At 38.4% G+C, this 20384-nt stretch overlaps 1 protein-coding gene across 1 annotated transcript in view; it reads right to left on the bottom strand.

Annotated features, from left to right (window-relative positions):
• MAP3K7CL (MAP3K7 C-terminal like) overlaps positions 1 to 19724 on the bottom strand; it is an 83400-nt gene extending 63676 nt beyond the window's left edge. Inside the window, exon 1 of the mRNA XM_006862515.1 lies at positions 19655 to 19724. Within this exon, the coding sequence (XP_006862577.1) occupies positions 19655 to 19724 (70 nt within the window). The remainder of the gene's footprint in view (positions 1 to 19654) is intronic.
• Between the last annotated feature and the right edge of the window lie 660 nt (positions 19725 to 20384).

Here is a 20384-nt window from a genome sequence, read left to right as displayed (position 1 = left end):
AAAAAAAAACTGATTAATGTTCTATTTAAATTAAAAGCTGTACCTAATGCAGAAACAAGTACCCTCTCATTAGCACAGATTAGGGGGGAAATGCAGTATGCAAGGGACTCTTGACTTCTAAGTGATTACAGTTCTTTAGAGGGAAAGATGATCGTCAGAAAGGTCACTCAAATGAGGACAGTATTAACACCTGCAAAATATCTAAAGAATCACAACATTTAGCATTCCCTGGTATATTTTACTCAAAGTAGTATAATAATGTTCTCTAAGAGTAGCTTAAGAAAATAACAATGTATCACCAAATCTGAACCCACTGAATACTTGTACCTGTGCCAGAGAGTGTTCATTGGCACTACTTAGTGTTGAAGAACAAGTAGACACTGAGAAATCTTCCATAAAACACTTGCCACAAGCTAGAGAATCACCTGGAGATTCAAGCAACTGTTGTTGATGTTAGGTGCCATCAATCTTTTCTGACTCATAGCGACCCCATGTGACAGAGTAGAAGTGCCTCATAGGGTTTCCTAGTCTGAATCTTCAGGGAAGCAGATTGCCAAGCCTTTCTCCCACAGAGTCTATGGTGGGTTCAAATCAACAACTTTTACAGTCAGCAGCTGATCACTAAGCATTGCACCAAGTGCCTAATTCTGTAATGTTTAAATCCACACTATCATTTGCAAAGACTTGGACAAAAGACAGAAATACTCACTTACCACCTCCTTATAAAAACTATACCTCCTTTAACTGGCTTTGGTGGTCTAAGGTGCATTTGCATTTACTTCAGTACAATTTCAATAACCTGGCCATCACAATTATTTTACCTCATTGGTTTAAAGAATGATTTGGCAAAGGTGAATAGGAGCACATTATTCTTTGGCATCTCAATCCCAATAATTAGAAGCGAACAGACACTCTGGAAGGAGAAACCATTTCTGTAAAATACTAGAGTAAAGTGAACATTCTAGATATCTAGAAGACATCCAGAAATAGAATTCAAGGCTTCCTTAGACTTATTCTGCCCACCTCCCTAAGAAGTCACACTCCTTACTGATTATTAATAAAAACTAACAGAAAAAGTTATCCATTTGTTTTACTATAGTGCTAGGAACGCTGATGTAAATAGCAACACTTGGTACAGCTATGTTCCCATCACAGAAACATAGATAATTATTTGTAGCCACACCATGTGTTGTTGTTTTTAGTTGCTATTAAATTGATCCTTTCTCATGGTGACCCCATGTGTGCAGAATAGAACTGCTGCATAGAGTTTTCAAGAGTGTGACCTTTTAGAAGCAGATTGTCAGATTATTGTGGTAGTTGCTGTTGTTGTTGTTGTAAGACTCCACAAGTCGATTCTAACTCACAGCAACCCTGTATAGGGTTTCCAAGGCTGTGAACCTTTGCAGGAGCAGAAAGCCTCATCTTTCTCTTATGGAGTGGCTGGTAGGATTGATCCAACAACTTTGTGGTTGTCAGTCCAATGCTTATCCTACGGAACCAGCATGCTCCCAGAGATCAGCATATAGAGGCACACACATATATATAACCATAACAATATTTTTATAGGTGAATAAAGCCTTAACACTGAATTCCATGAGTTAAATTATAATCGATTGATATAGAGATTTAACATGTATTGAATGACTTAAAAAATAAAAAGCAAAACAAAAGTAAGACTTTTGCTAAAGAATGGGTCAAGTGAGTTTAATCCAAGCAGGAAACAGCAGCGGAAATGAGAAAAGCAAAGGCAGATAGATGTAAGGAGACTACCAAGCCTGAAAGCCAGTCCTGCATTTCACTACTTGATACCATCTGGTTTTGCTGGCATCCCAGCCAGCCAGAAATTTCAGGGCTTGTGAAGCTGCTTACAAAGCTGCCCCAAGTTGATGTGTGGTGTGTTTACTTTTAAACAGTGGCTGCCTTCTCTGACTGGTTTTAAAAATAGGCAAGTATTCTAAAAGCAGAATGATGAATCACAGGATTGGGCCAAAAGGAAAGAAGGAAAATGACTCAGGCAGAGTAGTAGCACAGCTGTTCCACAAACATTTGGCTGTATCGTTGTAAAACATTTTGATGGTGATACTGGATTGGCGTTCCTGAGAGCAGTTAAGTTTGTTTTGACAATTCCAGAAGCACAAAGCAAAGTACAGTAGCTATGCAAGAGACCCCTTGGCAAATTTAGCTTTTTAAAAATGGAGAACAGTTGGTAGATATGTTTATAGTGTGACAAAAATCACAGTGCAAGTATATTTTCATTAAAATTAATTGATTTACCAAGTATTTATTGAATACCTAATATGTCCAAGGCAGATACTGAGTTTCTATATGAAAATGGTAAATCATTTTATCTTTTTTCAAATGCATTTAAGAAGTAATTGGTGGGCTTTCTTTTCAAAGTGGCTTTGTAGAGTATAATGAATGAAGCAAAAAAAAAAAAAAAAAAATTCCAAGAATTTTGTTGAAGAAAGAAATATAAAGGAAAGAATAAAGAGGAAATTGTTTAATAAGCAGATGTCCACTGCCTGTCCTGCAAACACAAAATGACTAAGTCAATGGTACTTAAAATAGAACTTTCTTATTTGTGTCCCAATCATTATGACATACCATAGTACATTTTAGGATGGACTTGTCTCCACATCTATTGAACAGCTGTTGAATTGCTGTTGCGGTTATTCTGTTTTCAGGTTTTTTTAAATTGCCTTCACTGTGTTACTCCATGAATCAAACAAGTGGAATACATTGGGTTTGTTATCCAAACCCTCACTGTTATTTAGCAATGAAAACTGCACAGTGAGAGTGGTCGGAGAATGTTAAAACTGGAAGGGGTCAAGCAATCATCTGCTCCAGTCTCCTTAGAGTATAACTAGAGACAAAGGAGTCTGAGAACAGAAAGCAGCCACCCAAAACGTCATGATTAGTGGCCATGTAAGATTAAAGAGTTCAGTCTTCCCACTACATCACTCTGCTCTTCTTTATCATGTATTCATGGGTTCCCAGTTTTTTAATAAATTTTCTCCAAAATACTGGAAATCATGTCTTATAATGCCTAACCTCTTTTTGACTAGTGAAGTTTATTTTGAAAACAATTACTGTGTGCCAACATTATTACTTCATAAAAGAGAGAACATTTTAATACCAAACATAATCTTAGGATAAAGGATAATCAGTTAGATAAATTTAGCTTAACAGATCAAAGTAAACATATATACAAAGAAACAAATAAAAAGAAGTCCATGTCCTGATCTTCTTGTTTCTTAACAAAAAGGTGAAATTCTCATCAAAACCAGACCAGACCTGCTGAGCAGCATTTGAGGATAACTTTGTTCTAGGAGATAAACTGAAAGGTTAGTAGTTTAAACCCACCCAGTCACACCATGGAAGAAAGACCTGATGATCTGCTTCTTTAAAGATTACAGTTAACACATAACATAGTTCACAAAGACAATATTCTACATACTACATAATACATACAATATTCTACATACTACTTTGGTGAGTAGCGTAGTGGTTACAAATCGGGCTGCGAACCTCAGGGTCATCAGTTCAAAACCACCAGCTTTTCCATGGGAGAAAGATGAGGCTTTCTGTTCCCATAAAGATTTACAGCCTCGGAAACCCTGTACAGGGTCTCTATGAGTCAGAACCGACACCATGGCACATAACAACAACAACTTTGGTGAGTAGCAGCCTAAGGAGCAAGTATTGGTCACTCCCTATTTGGAAGAAAGAAGAATGGTGAAAATTGAAGATGATTGGAAACAGTAAATCGGTGGACAAATGGTATATGTGAACATCAGTCTCTACAAATTTGAGACTGCTGCCACAGAACAACTACCACAACTAACTGCTCTGAAACGGATCATATTAGAAAGTCCTGGATAGAGTGGGAGAAAATGTGGAACAAAGCTTAAAATCCTAATAAATACCAGGCTTACTGGTCATATGGAAATTAGTGGAACTCTGAGTCAATGGCGCTTAGTCACCCTTTCACGATTAAACCGGTAGTATTTACCTAAAGGAAAAAAATCAGCAGGGTTAGGAAAGAAGGAGAAATGGGAATGTGAAATGCAGGGAGAAGGTGGGGTAAGTGATGTAACATTGAGGGTATTGCAATCATTGAGATGAAATTAAGTATTTAATTTGATAAATATACAAGTGATGATCCACTCTGTAAACCTTCACTCAATTCACAATAAAAGTTGAAATATATGTATTAGAGCCAAGAAAGCCCTATGTTACTCAGTTCTCTTTTGTAATAGATGAAGTTGTCTTGAGTTGTTGACTCAATGGCAACAAGGTTGGATTTTATTGTGATTTTTTTTGTTTGGATTTTGGTTCTAGACAATGACTTGACTGGGCTTTTAAATTAATTATCTCCTGCTTTCACTATGTTCACCATAGTTGGGCTCTAGACTGGGAAACTTGAAAGATTTTAGGTTTCCATGGGGTGAGCTAAAACGGCACAAAGTGACTGGCTTACAAGTTTTCAGTTTCAGAGGGTGCGGGGGAAGGTAGAATCTCCACTGAGTGGTTTCCAACCTGTCTAGATGGGACTGGTGAAAGGAGATGGGGATAAGACTCTTGAGGTTCAACAGTGAATAATTGCTATCAGGATTGATTGTGATTGTTGCAATGTAAATGTAGACATTTAACAAAAGGAAGGGAGTGGTTGATCTTGCAGCCCAGGAGCAGAGTATCCTGGGGCCATCAAGGGAGAAGAGCAGAGTGTGGGACCCTATCCAGAGAAGCAGCAATACCAGAGATGTAGGCAGAGACAATGATGTGGAGAGACAGAGCAGCTGGGGACTCTAGACTCAAGGAGGGAGAGGAGCTGTGCACTGGCAGCTGGGGGGCAGGCTTGCAGGGTATACCCTTTGGTGGTTTGCATGGCTATATATTCCTGAGTGCTTCAGTGTACATCAGAAAAAAAAAAAAAAAAAAAAAACAGAGAGATGGAAGAAATGTTGAATTATGATGCATGGAAAGGATTGAAATCATTGCAATGATGAATGTAAAGCCGATGCTCTCCCATGTAAATTATCACTCAATTCATTATAAAAGCTATTAAAAAAAAAAAAAAGATGTTAGGTTTCCATGCAGAGAAGACACCAGGAGAGGAGGAAGCTGCTCATAAAAGACATTCCCAAACTCCATCCTACTCCCCAGACAGGAATGCAAGAGGCACCTCTGCCCAGGACCCATTCAGTTTGTCTACATTCTTAGAAGTCAGAACCAGTTTCAGGAATATGTCACCTGTTCAGTTACTGAGATCCCTTCATTTAAAAGTGTCTCACACTTATCTTAATGCTCTATTGTCACCATCAAGAAATTCTTAGTAAGTTTTGAACAAGGGACACTGAATTTTAATTTTGGGCCCCATATATTATGCAAAAGACTTTACCTGCAGTATGTCATACAGAGCATTAGGTAAACTGACATTTAAGAAATATATATGTTGGGCAGTGGTAGTAGTTCTGAGACTGTAGTTCTTTCCAAATGTGTGACTGGGAACAATTAACATAATCTCTATGAGACTCAGTAGCCTCTTCTGAAAGATAGACATGCTATTAATAAGGGAATCATATGTCAGACACTTGGCCTAATGCTTACCAGTTGCTGTCAATTCAACTCCTGGAGACCCATGCATGTCAGAGTCAAACTGAGCTCCTTAGGGTTTTTTTCTTCTTCATTAAATCATATTTATTTTTATTTTGCCATTGTTGAAAATATGCACAGCAAAACATGCATGAATTCAACATTTTCTACTTGTAAAGCTCAGTGACACTGATTACATTCATTGAAATGTACACACATTCTAACCCCTCTTTTCTGAGTTGTTGCTCACTGATTATCAGAAGCTCCATGTCCTTCAAGCTTCCTATATAAACTTTTTTTAAAGCTTTTTATTATGAAGTGAAAGTTTATACTGCAGAAACTTGGTTTTCAACTCAACCAATCAAACTTTGCTTCATTGAAATAATTACAATCACCTCCATGCACCATCGGCCAACAATATTTGTCTCTATTCCCTCCCCTTTCTCCTTTGATGTACACAAAAACAACACAGGAATATACAATCATTTAAACAACCAAAGGACACATTTTACAATCGAACGTCCTGCCTGTCAGCATCCAGCCTTTCTCTTTCCATGAGTCTAGAGTCTTCAGCTGTTCTATCTCTCCATGCCATCACCTCTGCCTCCATCTATGGTGTCAGTGCTTCTCTAGTTGGGATCTCACATTCTGTTCATGCTTTTCCCTCTTGATGGTCCTACAGTCCTCTGTTCCTGGAATACAAGATTAACTACTGCTCCCTTCTTGTTCAACAGCTTCTACCTTTACAGATGTGACTATTACAATTAGTCTTGATAACAAATACTCACTATTGAACCCAAAAAAAATCCTATCCCCATCTCTTTTCACCATACCCATCTAGACAAGATGAAAATTATTCAGTGAGGATTCTACCTTCCCCCACTTTCTCTGAAACGAAACACCCTCTTGAAAACTTGTGAGCCAGCCACTTCATAACTTTAGAGCCACACCACCTCCCCCCATTTTAGGTAGCCAGTGTCTAAGTTGCCCCTCCTTATCAACCCCATGTACTAAGGGAATAGGTTTGTTCCTTGATGTGAAGATCGCTTCCCTCTCAGTTGGTATTTTGAACTACTACATTCATAAGTAAAGGTCAAGTCCATCAAACTGTAGTAATTTACACTTGCTTCCTGTATCATATTTCTTTATCTTCCTCTATCAGATTCTGATCATCAAGCCATCGAAGCCAGGGTACTATCTGCAAGATTGGGCATTCTTGCACATCTCCCCCCACTTCATATCAGCTGGACACTTCATTCTAAGCTCTAGCCCCCTATGACTAGGTCAGTGTCCATGGGCTCAGGAGTTCCCAAGTCTCCCCAAACTTCAGACCAACCTGTTTTTCCTCTTCTTTCTCATCTCAAGCTTGACAGGAATTTATGGAAAACGATTGAACTCAGGCCATGTCGCCATTACTGCCTTTCCCCTACGTCCACTCACAAGTAGACCAATTTGGTCTCCAGTGAGCTTACAAGCTTGCTTGTGTGTTCCCTTTGAGTTACAGTCTTAGAAGGGGGTTTGTCCTGAAGGAACTTGATGGCTTGCCTTGATGGCTCCCAGGCAAACAGCTTGCTTGTTCTTTTGATAGCAAAACAGTTTGCTGGGTTTTTGGGTTTTGTTTTTGTTTTTCTGCTAGTCTTTCTTTCAAGAATTATCTTCTGTTCCTCTAGCTACTCTGGGTTTGTCTGCATGTATGTCTTTTAAAGTGAGAATCCATAGGGTATTTAATGGCAGGTTTTCAGAAGTAGATTTTCAAGTAATTCTTTCAAACCACTCTGTATGGATTTGACCTACCAACCTTTACGTTAGACGTCAACCAAGTTTAATCTGTTTATACAACCCAAGGAAACCTAGCAAGTAGGAAATAATGAGTGTCGTATAATAATAAATGTTCAAGATAAGGGAACATCAAAAAGTTTTTGGAAATTTTTCATTATCTTTTAATTACATTTTTCCATGAAGTTTTGAAATCCTTGGTATAATTCAGCTTCCTTTTACAATACACCTGACCAAAGGAATAATTCAGAGGCCTATGAAAGTGTTCAAGAGCAAAGATATCAGTTTGAGTACTAAGGTGCGCCTGACCCAATTCATGTATTTTCAATAGCCTCATATACATGTCAAAGTTGGATAGCGAATAAGAAAGACCATAGAAGAATTGATGTATTTGAGTTATGGTGTTAGAGAAGAAAATTAAAGGTACCACGGACAGCCAGACGAAGAAAGAAATATGTGTTGGAGGAAGTACAGCCAGAATGCTCCTTAAAAACCAAGATGGCGAGATTTCATGTCTCATACTTCAGACATGTTATCAGGAGGGACCAGTCCCTTGGTAAAGTGGAGAGTCATCAGAAAAGAGGGAAGTCCCCAATGAGATGGATTGGCACAGTGGCAGCAACAATGGGCTCAAGCATAGTAGCATTTGAGAGGATGGCAGAGGACTAGACGGTATTTTGTTCTGTTATACATAGGGTCACTATGGGTTGGAACAAACTTGAGGGCACCAAACAACAACAACAGTGAAAGTGAAAGGATAGATATATATTGATAATATATCATTGTTGTTGTTGTTGTTAAGTGCTGTTGAGTCAGTTCCAACTCATATTAACCCTGTATAAGGTTTCCAAGGAGTGGCTGATGATTTTGAACCACAGACCTTGCAATTCAAATGACCTTGTGGTTCAGTGCTTATCCTACAGCACCACATCAGGATATTATATTAAATAGATATTATATTAGAGACACAGAGAGAGATACAAATATGGATACAGACAAAGATTTGAAATGGTGCCTAGTAGATTTTGAATTCTTAATAATTAATCATCATCACCTTGTTACCCTAACCAGTATCTAAAATTATCAAGTAAATAAAGTCGTGCATCAAAAGACTAGACGAGATTTCTCTTTAGAACGTGATTCAGGTAAAGGGCAGAACTTATGTTCCTTGGAACCGTTCAACTAGTCACTGTTATTATAACTATCACTCAGTAAATAATAATGATTTATCCTTCTGAAAGAATATATCACTTAGTTTATAACATACTCGTTCTTCCAGAAACATCTAGTCAGAACAAGTTCCAAGAAAAGCTGGCTAGATGTATGTTTATTACTCAGCACACCACCAAATATATCACCTCTCTTTTTCTTTTTACCTACTGGGGAAAAGCATATCCCAACTAAGTTTCCTCCACCATTTTTTAGGACCAGTGAAGGGACAATTTGTTATCAGGAACAATCACATTTTCTCTTGTTACATTAACACAATGGGTAATAGAATATAAAAATCACTAAGTACCTGGCTTGAATCCCTTCCTACTTTATTTATTAACTGTTTGGTTTGGAAAGTGTTACACACTGAACTAATAACAACCTGACGAGTTGTGGGATGACATCAACGACATCATGCATGAAAAAAGCAAGATGTCATTAAAAATACAGGAAAGAAAAGACTAAAAGGAATGTCATAAGAGACTCTGAAATTTGCTCTTGAACTTAGTGAAGCTAAAGTGAATAGAAGACATGAAGAAGTGAAAGAGTTAAACAGAAGATTTCAAAGACTGGCTCAAGAAGACAAAGTAGTTAAAGAATTGCAGTTAGAAAATCAAAAGGGAAGAACATGCTCAGCATTTCTGTAGCCTAAAGAATGAAAGAAAAATTGACTCAAGATACTATGGGCAAAATATTGAATGATTCAGGAAGCATCAAAAGAAGACAGAAGGAACACACAGATTTATTGTACCAAAAAGAACGGATCATCATTCATTCATTTCAAGAGGTAGCATATAATCAAGAACAAACGGTATTAACTGTTTTGAAAGGAATCACACTAGAAGGTCTTGAATGGAGTGGGAGAAAAACATGAGAGAAAACTCAAAATAATTGTTTTAAAAAGAGAGAGAGAGAAAGGATCAAGCTTATTGATTGGATAAGGACTGGTGGCCCTTGGTCAGCCTTCAAGTCTGAAAATAAACTCAGCCCTGTGGTTCAGTTAAGAAACAGACAGGTGTATAAAAGGAACAATAACATTAGGAAGGTGTACACAATTTAAAATAATCAAACATTTAAAATCAAAAGGGCAACATCTATCCAAGAACAAAGTTCAGAAGGTTAGGAGAGAAGAATAGAAACAGGAAACAGAGATGAAGTGGGATACGTGATGTTACTTTGTGAGGACTGCAGTCAATGAGATAAAACAAAATGTGTATGATTGTTTAATGGAAACTGATCTGCTTGTAAAACTTCCCCCAATTCACAATAAATTTAAATAAGGAAAGAAATATGTTTAGCTTTAAAAAATAAGAAGAAAAGAAAGAAAGAACCTATGGTACTAAAGGAAGAAATCCAAGCTGCACACAAGGCATTGACAAAAACAAGGCTCCAGGTACTGACAGAATATTAATTGGGTTGTTTCAACAAACAGATGAAATGCTGGAAGTGTCCATTCATTTACGCCAAGAAATTTGGAAGAGCTGACCAACCTGACCAACCCACTGGAAGAGATCCATATCTGTGCCCATTCCAAAGGAAGATGATCCAACAGAATATAGAAACTATAAAACAATATCACAAATAAATAAACATTGTGCTGAAGATAATTTTATAATGTACATTGACAGGGAGCTGCCAGAAATTCAAAAGAAGACAGGGAATGGAAGATATCATTGTGGATGTCAAATGGATCTTGGATGAAAGCAAAGAAAACCAGAAATATGTGAACTAGTATTTTATTGTCTAAGCAAAGGCATCAACTGTGTGGATCATAACAAAGTATGGGTAACATTACAAAGAATGAAAATTCCAGAACAATTAATTATGCTCATGTAGAAGATGTACATAGCCCAAGAGGCAGTTGTTTCAACATAACAAGGGGATACTAAGTGATTTAAAATCAGAAAAATTATGTGTCTGGTTTGTATAGTTTCACCATACTTATCTAATCTGTATGATGAGCAAATAATCCAAAAAGCTGAACTACAAGAATAAGAATGCAGCACCAGGACTGGACCTTGCTGGTTGAAAGTGAAGAGGACTTGAAGAACTTACTGATAAAAATAAAGGCTACAGTCTTCAGGATGGATTACACCCCAACATAAAGAAAACAAAAATCCTCATTACAAGACAAATAAGCAACATCATGATTAACACAGAACACATTGAAGTTGTCAAAGTTTTCATTTTCCTTGAATCCACAATTAATAACTATGCAAGCAACAGTCAAGAAATCAAATGATGGATTGCACTGGACAAATCTACTGTAAAAGACCTTCTTAAAGTATTAAAGGTCTTTTAAGAGTCCTGGTGTGGTGCCGTGGGTTAATGCGCGAGACTGCAAAGCCATTTGAACTGCAAGATTGGCGGTTCAAGCTCAACAGTCACTCCTTGGAAACCCTATACAGGGTCGCTATGGGTCGGAATTGACTCGACGATGCTTAACAACAACAACAACAACAAAGTATTAAAAAGCAAAGAAGTCATAGTATTATCAGTCACCTCACATGCATGCAAAAGCTAGAAAAGTAATAAGGAAGATCATAAAAGAATTGATGTCTTTGAGTTATGAAGTTGGCGAAGAATATTGAGAACACCATGGACTACTAGAAGAACAAACAAATCTGTCTTGGAAAAAGTACAGCCAGAATGCTCTTTAGAAGTGAGAATGTAAAAACTTCTTCTCATGTACTTTGGGAATACTATCAAGAGAGACGACGGGAGTCCTGGTGTGGCACTGTGGGTTAATACGCCAGACGGCAAAGCTATTTGAACTTCAAGTCAGCAGTTCAAGCTCATCAGCTGCTCCTCAGAAACCCTACACAGGGTCGCTATGTGTCAGAACCGACTCGATGGCACTTAACAACAACAACGTTAATCATGAGAGACCAGTCCCTGGAGCCATTGTGCTTGGTAAAATAAGGGGTCAGTAAAAAACAGGAAGACCTTCAGCAAGATGGATTGACACAGTTGCTGCAATAGGCTCAAACAGCAATAATTGTGAGTATGGCACAAGACCAGGCAGTGTTTATTCTGTTGTACATAGTGTCTCTGTGAGTCGGAACTGACTTGAGGACACCTAACATCAACAACACTCAATCGCCCTATGCCGACATTCCATATCTGTAAAATGTTTGGTTTGGAAAGTATTAAGTTGATGAGATGATATAGGTAAAGGCACCTGGATATTCAATACAAATGTACTTCTTTTGTGGACTTTCTTTATAGCCATAAGCAACAGATGCCAATCAATAAGTACAGCTGTATCTCAAAGACTCTTCACTTGATGCAGAATAATATACTCAAAATAGTCATAGGTATTGGATTTATATATTATGTAAGGGTTTGATAATTATCTATTCTTTTCTTCAATTCTGTATGCTGTAAGGGTCATAAGTACAGACGACTCCCCCACCCACCCTGCCCTTGATGTGTTTTGACTGACTGTGATCACTGCACAGTGAATCAGCTCTAAAGGTGGAGTCCTGGTATGGTACTGAGGATAAGCATTTGACAGCTAACCAAATGGTTGATGGTTCAAACCCCCAAGATGCTCATTAGAAACCCTGTACAGCATCTCTACAAGTCAGAACTGACTCAAAGGCACTTAACAACAACAACAACAAAGGTAAGATTAGAATTGGGACTGAGTATGCCTCAAAAAATCTAAGAAGGTTTTCTTTCACCTCATTTCCCACAAATGACTCCTTACCAAGTTGGTTGGTCTTTAAATATTTGTTGTTGCTTTGGTTAAGTACCATGGAGTCAGTTCCAACTCATAGAGACCTATATAGGGTTTCTGAGGAGCAGCTAGTGAGTTTGAACTGAGAACCTTGTGGTTAAATTGATCTTGCTGTCCAATGCTTATCCTACAGTTTCACACTCTCTTTAAATTTTAGTTGGAACTTTATCCCTCAACTTCCTACTGAACTCCTTAGATATGCGAACAAACCCTGAGAGAGATAAAAGTGTGAACTTCAACATTCATTTACAATTTAGTGTAAATGAGATTGGTAAGCATATTTCCAGGAAAATGGAGATTGAGATCATGGAGAGAAGAGAGTACAGAAAAGCTTGAGGCCCTGAGGAGAGCAGCAGAAATGATAGCACAGATAGAAAACTTGAAGGAAGGGGACAATGACAGGGATTGTTCAGCTGCCTCAGAGTTTTGCTAACAGCCAGTTTTGCATGTGTACACAAAAGAAGCCAGATTATTTAATTACACTCAAGGATGACTATTTACACTATTCCACATAATTCCCACTGCCATACAAAACACCTTGATATTTAAAGACAAAATGATAATGCTTTAAAAGAGACACTAACAGCATAAGTCTTGCATTTATCATGATTAATGTATGTTTAGATATGAAAAAATTCTAATAGCTTGAAAGAATTTTTTTTTTAAACACATGGCTCTTTCTAAAAATAAAAACTTTTTTAGAAGAAAAACTCCCAAGTCAAGATCTAAATTGACATGAGCATATGCCAGATTTTAACTCAGCTGAAGATAAGGAAAACTCTTAAGTAATTAACATAAAATCCACATGTCCAGTGCAACTCCAAATTTTATTTGGAGAAGGATAATAAGTCTCTGGTAGCATAGTGGTTATGAATTGGGCTGTGAACCTTAAGGTCAGCAGTTCAAAACTACCAGGTGTTCCGTGGGAGAAAAATGAGGCTTTCTGCTCCCGTAAAGATTTACAGCCTCGGAAACCCTGTATAGGGTCACTATGAGTCGGAACTGACTCCATGGCACATAACAACAACAAGAAGTAAGTCTCTAATAAGTCAAGAGGTGGGATTTATGTTGTTCTGCATATTTTCTGTCAAGAAAACAAACTCTATGAAGGTTTCAGTTTAGGAAGTTAACTCTTTGGAATTCCTAGTTTGGGAATAGTTATCAATCATATCATTACCTTATTAAAGACAGGCATTGCTGCCTACCAAAACCATGATGAGCTAAGTGTTACTTCCACCACCCTTCTGTCTACTTGTCATACTGTGGTGGCTTGAGTGTTGCTATGATACTAGAAACGATTCCAGGCATTTCAAATACCACCAGAGTCACTCGCGGACAGGTTTCAGCAGAGTTTTCATATTCAAACAGATTAGGAAGAAAGGCATGGCAATATATTTCCCAAAATCAGACAATGAAAACTTTATGAATTACAACTGAGTGCTGTCTACTATAGTTCTGGAGAATGAGGCCCCTAGGTTAGAAGGCACTAAAAATACAGTGGACACAACAAGGAATTCAAACGATCATGAAGAGGTATAGGACTAGGCAACATTTTGTATTGTTTTACATGGGGTTGCCATGTATCAGAACCAACTTGTCAAAGTAACACTAACAAGTGTTACTTTAATGCAGGGTTCTGGTGACAGGCTAGCAATGGTGATTGGATTTTAAAGGGTAGGATAAGCACTGGACTGAAAGTTCAGTTTAAACTGCAAGGCCAGTGGTTCAAACTCACCAACCACTCCTCAAAAACCCTATACAGGGTCGCTTTGAGTTGGAAGCGCTCAATGGTACTTAAGGAGTTCTGATGTGGTGCTGTGGTTAACACGCTGGATGGCATGGTCAGTTTGAACTGAAAGGTGGGTAGTTCAAGCTCACCAGCCACTCCTCAGAAACCCTATACAGGGTTGCTATGAGTCAGAAACAACTCGACAGCACTTAACAATAGCAACAATCGTTTTCAAAAACTTCCTTTAATCTTTTAGAGGTCCATGGTGTAGCACTATAGGATAAGTGTTGTACTGCTAACCTCAAGTTCAGCCATTCAAACCCACCAGCCACTCCTTGGAAATTCTATACAAGATCACTATTAGGAACAGACTCGATGGCACTTAACAACAACAACAACAACAGAGGCCCATAGTCTATTTGAAATCTTGTGGCTCATTCGGCTATCAATGAATAATGACAGACTCCCCATCTCCCAGGACCAACCTGATACCAGGTTCTCTAAGTACTGTTTCTTAGATTTAGATGCTTCTCTGCTCTCTAACCCAGGCTTTTATGAATTACAACTGAGTGCTGTCCACTATAGTGCTGGAGAATGAGACCCCTAGGTTAGAAGGCACTAAAAATACAGTGGGCACCCCATTACAAAAAGCCTTTTTAGTTCTTTCCTCTTTCCACATTCCAGACTATTCTACTCTACAAACCTTTGCCATTTTCATACTACTCCCTTGCTAAAGAACTTTTTACTCCCTATTCCTTCTGAACAAGTCCAAATTCTTTGACGGAACCTTTTAATTTGCTGATCAGTGTCTGGAGTCCTGGTGTGGTGCTATGGATTAATGCGCTAGACTGTACGCTTGGTTTGAACCACAAGGTCAGCGGTTCCACTCCTTGGAAACCCTATACAGGATCGCTATGAATCGGACCCAACTAGATGGCACTTAACAACAACAATAATTCTTGTCTACTGTTTTGCATACTGAGATATCATAGATAACCTCTCAGAACAATATCTGACTCAAGCAAGGCTCAATAAAGGGCTTTTTACTGATCCACATAGTTCAGACCTCTGTTCCAGTTGACTGGAGTTTTAGTATTTCCTAAACCACAATGCTTCCTTACTATTAGATTTTGCTCATGTTTTCTGTTTGGAAAAAAAAAAGAAGAGGAAGCATTAAAAGATGTGTACCCTTTTGGGGGCAGTAAGAAGGGGCTTAAATAGCAATGATTATGAGGATGATACAGGACTTGGCAGTATTTCATTCTGTTGTACGTGGGGTCACTGAGCCAGAACCCACTCAGTGCCACCTTACAACATTTTTCCTACACTGTTATTCTACATCCTAACAGTCTTCTTCTGGTATAACACTATAGGATTAGCACTGGACCACAAGGTCCACAGCTCAAACCCACCAGCTACTCCCTAGAAACCCTATACAAGGTCGCTATGAGTCAGAACCAATTTGATGGCACTTAACAATGACAACAAACAGTCTTCAAGCCCAGGACTATCTTTTCCAAGAAGCTGGACCCAACTGCTCTGCACTGACTTTTTCCTTCCCAAACTCTTTGCCCTTACATAACCTGTGGGAGAGATCATGTTGTATTCGTCTTTTGCACATCCCATCCAACTTCAGTAGAGTGATGGAAATGTTGTTGTTAAGTGCTGTCAAGTCGGTTCTGACTCATAGGGTTTCCGAGACTTTACATCTTCACAGGAACAGAAAATCTCATTCTTCTACCGTGGAGTGGCTGGTGGGCTCAAACCATGGACCTTGTGCTTATTGTATGGAGCCACTGCGTTCCCGATGGAAACAGAGACAATAAATAATTGATTGGAAAAGAAGTAGGACTACCACAATTCACCAACTAGATAACTGTTGTTGCTGTTGTTAAGTGCCATGGCATCAGTTCTGTATAGGATTTCCAAGAAGGAGCTGCTACATTTGATCCACAGACCTTGTGTCTAGCTGTGTAGTGCTTATCCTACAGTGCCACATCAGGACTCTAAATCCCTAACCAAAATGTCAGAAGTCTGAGGTCACACAAAGTTACCTCAGAAGAAAGACCTGGTGTTTTACCTCTGAAAAATCAGACCTGCGGAGCACAGCTCTCTTACACACATGAGGTGACCATGAGAAGGAACTGACTTGATAGCAACTGATTACTTGTTAAATATTTACAGGTCAGTTGTACTATGAGCTCTACCGAGACATTAGAAGTGTGAGTTGCAGGTGGGATACACATCTGCTTAATGGTTCACATTTTCCTTAATATTCTGGAATCAACTATCTTAATTGTTGTTGTTAAGTGCTGTCAAGTCCGTTCTGACTCATAGCAACCCTGTATATGGTTTCTGAGGAGCAACTGGTGAGTTTGAACCACTAAACTTTCAGTTTAAACCAACCTTGCAGTCCAGTACTTATTTTACAGCATAACACCAGGACTCTAACATAATCATAGGAACCAGTGAAGTGCTTAATTTATGTCAAGCACTGTACTAAAAACTTTATCTATATGATGTTTATTTATTTAATTCTTATAGCAACCCTGTGAACTATTACTATATACATCTTACAGGAAACTGATATTCAGCAAAGTTGAGTAACTTACCTAAGTTCATACAAAGAGTGATGGAGATGGACTTCAACCCCATACCTCTCTGGAAGTCCTATGTCCTTAACCTATACACTAAATCACTTCAGAGAAAAAAACTAAAATAATAGTCAATCCTAACATAATAGGAGGTAAAGAGTCATAGTGTTGGCTTCATAAAAAAAGGACAGGTCAACACCTGGACTCTGTTCATTCATCAAAATAAACCCTAACATTTTAGAATTACTCTCACATCAGTCCACTACAGTCTCCCTATTTATCAGGGAAGTTTCAGAAAATTTCCTTTGTTTCCCCCAAACACATGGCCTGCAAGGCCATATACACTGGCATTCCAAAGGCATGCACTGTGTCTGTGATAACAAGTGTTTCTGTGCATGAGACATGCTCCATATCTAAGAATCCAGAGGGAGTGTCCCCAGATATCTGCAAAGCATCATTCTCTGCACTCTTAGCCTCATGTGCAACAAGCATTGCGTTAATATCCAATCTGTTGTTTGCTAGATCATAAGATTTTCACAAAAGCACAGATTACGGGGCCTGGGCCTACTGAGTCAGAATACATAGGAATACATGGGGTCTTATGTATTTTTCTGGGTGCTTTTAATCAGTATTGAGAAACACTAAACCCTGCTTTCGCCTAGAATTCTCCAGTGAGATGCTCTTTTGGAGATACAGATATACATTGATTGTAAATATATCTAATTTTGATAGGTTCTTCATAAGACTTCATTCATAAGCCTCTTTTTATGGAACCATGAAGTAAGAATGACATTATAAATGAGAGTCTCTTTCTGAAATTATCATATAAAAAACATGCATTTCAAAGTAGGTGTTCTTAGAACATTTGAAAAAGGAGATAAAGTATCTGGAACAAATAAATCTAAATTGATTGATGAATACATGCAAAAGTCTCAGTCAAGGGACAAGAGAGTTAACAGGATGTCAGCAAAAAGATTATAAATTGTTCATCTTGTTTTTCAAGGCAACCTAAAATTTGCCATTCACCTCTCCATGGCTCTTTTCTGTAAGTACATTAAATTCTGTTAAAATGAAGCTAAGGGAGCAGTACCCCTATTTGTCTGCTCTGAAATTATGATGCAACAATACTGCTTAGAATAAGCAAGTTTTATATATTGAAGTTTTCTTTTAAAGATTGTTGATTGCAAGAGGACTTAACCTAATTACATGGGAGAGGAACAGAAGGAAGAAAATTATGCATCTTCCTTCTCCCTGGATTTTGGGTTTATGTATGAAATTCTTGAGCAATGATCACTCAAGCCCTGATTATTCCTCAAAATCTTGCATTCATGAAATGCATTTTAAAAAAACAGAAGGGGCTTTTCTTTTTTTCCCTCTTAGAGAAACAGCATGAAATAATAAGAGTCAAACTTTCACATCTAGGGGTCTGAGTGTAACTCTGTTACTTACTACCAGTGTGGTCTGTAGGCCTCCATCTCTTGCTCTGTAAAACGGAAATACTAAGACCTATGCTGTAGGGTTGTTTTAAGGACCAGAAATAACATATGTTGGTTCCTAGGGGCAAAAACAAATGCACCTAATAGCCATTGTCATTTCTGGGTTGGGGTGGGTTGGTTTACCTGTTGGGAGGGTTTCCCCTCACTACTGTTTTTCAAGGTGTACCCTGAGTTGGAATACAGTACAGCAGCAAGCCATGGAAAAAATGATGGAAGAAGAGATCATGAAGAGTTAGGGCTTTCTTTCTGTTTACACCAGAATACACCTTCCACTGGGAGCTGCATAGTCAAGGAAATCCCAGGGTAAATGTGTCACACATAATCGTTGGGTATAGTAACCCCAAGCCTTCATTGACCATGTAATATCAGACTTTACATAGCCCAGCTCTCTCCTTTACGTTATTTTGGAAGGAACCTATCTTTTTTCACTCACTTGTTTTGAAAGCATCATCCCTACATGGACATTGTAAGAAGATAATCCAAACCCACTGCCACTGAGTTGATTCCAACTCATTGCAACCCTCTATAAGGTTTCTGTGGCTGTAAATCTTTACAGGAACAGAAAACCTCATCTTTCTCCTACAGAGAAGTTTGAACTACTGACTTTGTGATTAGCATTCCCTTGCTTATCTTACAAAGCCATAAGGGCTCCTTGTAGGAAGATAAATAGGTAAATAAGTCAAGCTGGTCCTCAAAAGATCCAAAGTTGAAATGGTAATGTTCAAGCATGTAATTTTAACAGGTGACATTAGACAAAGAGAATAATCACCCTCAGAGGAAAAGATCCAAGCCTTCCCTGCCTCATGGTTGTGACCTCCCACCACCTGAGGTCCCCCATTCAAAGGAGATGCAATTCAATATGTGTGTTAAGAGGCCACTGAGGGGAGCCATGACGAAGGGCTCTAAGTATGGCAGCCTCACCTCAGACCTTACTATTTCAAGAGGCTCCATCTAACCTGTCCCATTCATCACTCTAGCTGAAGTCTGTTTATTCAGCCGGAAGTATGGGAGCACCAGTTAAGAAACCAGAATTGGAACTCAGACTTCAGCAAATGGTGCTGGAACCATGACAGTGATATTTTTATATTACCTAACCAACTGCCAGCTCTTAATAAATGCTTTCTCACACAGTTTTAACAATGGTATCCTTTGCCATCATTTGAACACTATGAATTTGATACTTAAAAACTAAAGAGAGGAATGGAAACAAAAAAATTTTTTAATATGCTAAAACCACCAAAGAGTTGGAGGTGGGGTGAAGCATCACCAGAGGATTTTCTGGAAGCCACATTCTAACAAGGCATGATGCAAACTCACCCTTATTGTTGTTGTTGTTAAGTGCCATTGAGTCGGGACTGGCTCATAGTGACCCTATGAACTACAGAACGAAATACTGCCTAGTCCTGGGCCAACCTCACTCTTACTAGGTTATACCAAATAGGAATTTTCAGATGTCCCTTGTGAAACGAGACATGATGGAGAACAGGTAGGAAGGTAGAGAAGAATGTACCTGTAGCATCACTGAGACTGAAAGCGATGCGTACTGGCTTATCCGCAGGTACCCTGGCTGTGCTGATCATGTGGGCACCTGAGCCTTGGCCTTCTCCTGGGTCTTCCAGCTGTAAGGACAAGAGAGAGTCGTCAGTTTACCTGGAATCAACCCTCTGAACACTCAGAAGCCCTGGAACATTACAGGAAGAACTTAGCAAGTAATACTTTCTTATTTTAAAGGTCTTTTAGTTCTGATCGTCCTTTCTCTATGTGAAAAGTATCCTCCTGCCCCATTTAAAATTTTGTTTGGCTTATTTTTAAAAAATAGTATGGCTGACTTGACAATACATCCAGAATGGAGTGTACAAGATGTGCCAAAATTCTCGATCCACCTCACTTTTTCAGTATCCACTGACCAGTTCAACCCTATCCCTTCAAGGACTCATGCTGTATTTTGTCTTAATTGAGGGGGATAAAAAAGATATAGTTTGAATAGTTTGTCAGATGATTTCAGGTTAGACCAATTCTCATGATCAAACATCTAATTGGAAAAAAAAAAAAAGTCTAATTGGATCTAAATTATTGATCTAGGAATGATAGAGTCAATGTCATTTAATTATTTAAAGAATATCAGAGTATTTTCAAACACACCAGTTACAGTGTGAATATTAAGTGCTTTTTAAATCTGGTTAATTTATTATAAATATGTCAAGCTAAATTTGCACATCTTAACAATAAATGATTGAATG

Source organism: Chrysochloris asiatica, unplaced genomic scaffold (genome assembly GCF_000296735.1).
Source record: "Chrysochloris asiatica unplaced genomic scaffold, ChrAsi1.0 scaffold00049, whole genome shotgun sequence".
In the NCBI taxonomy this organism is placed as follows: Eukaryota; Metazoa; Chordata; class Mammalia; order Afrosoricida; family Chrysochloridae; genus Chrysochloris; species Chrysochloris asiatica.
The sequence above is the reverse complement of the archived record's forward strand: the minus strand, read 5'-3'. Positions and strand labels throughout refer to the sequence as shown.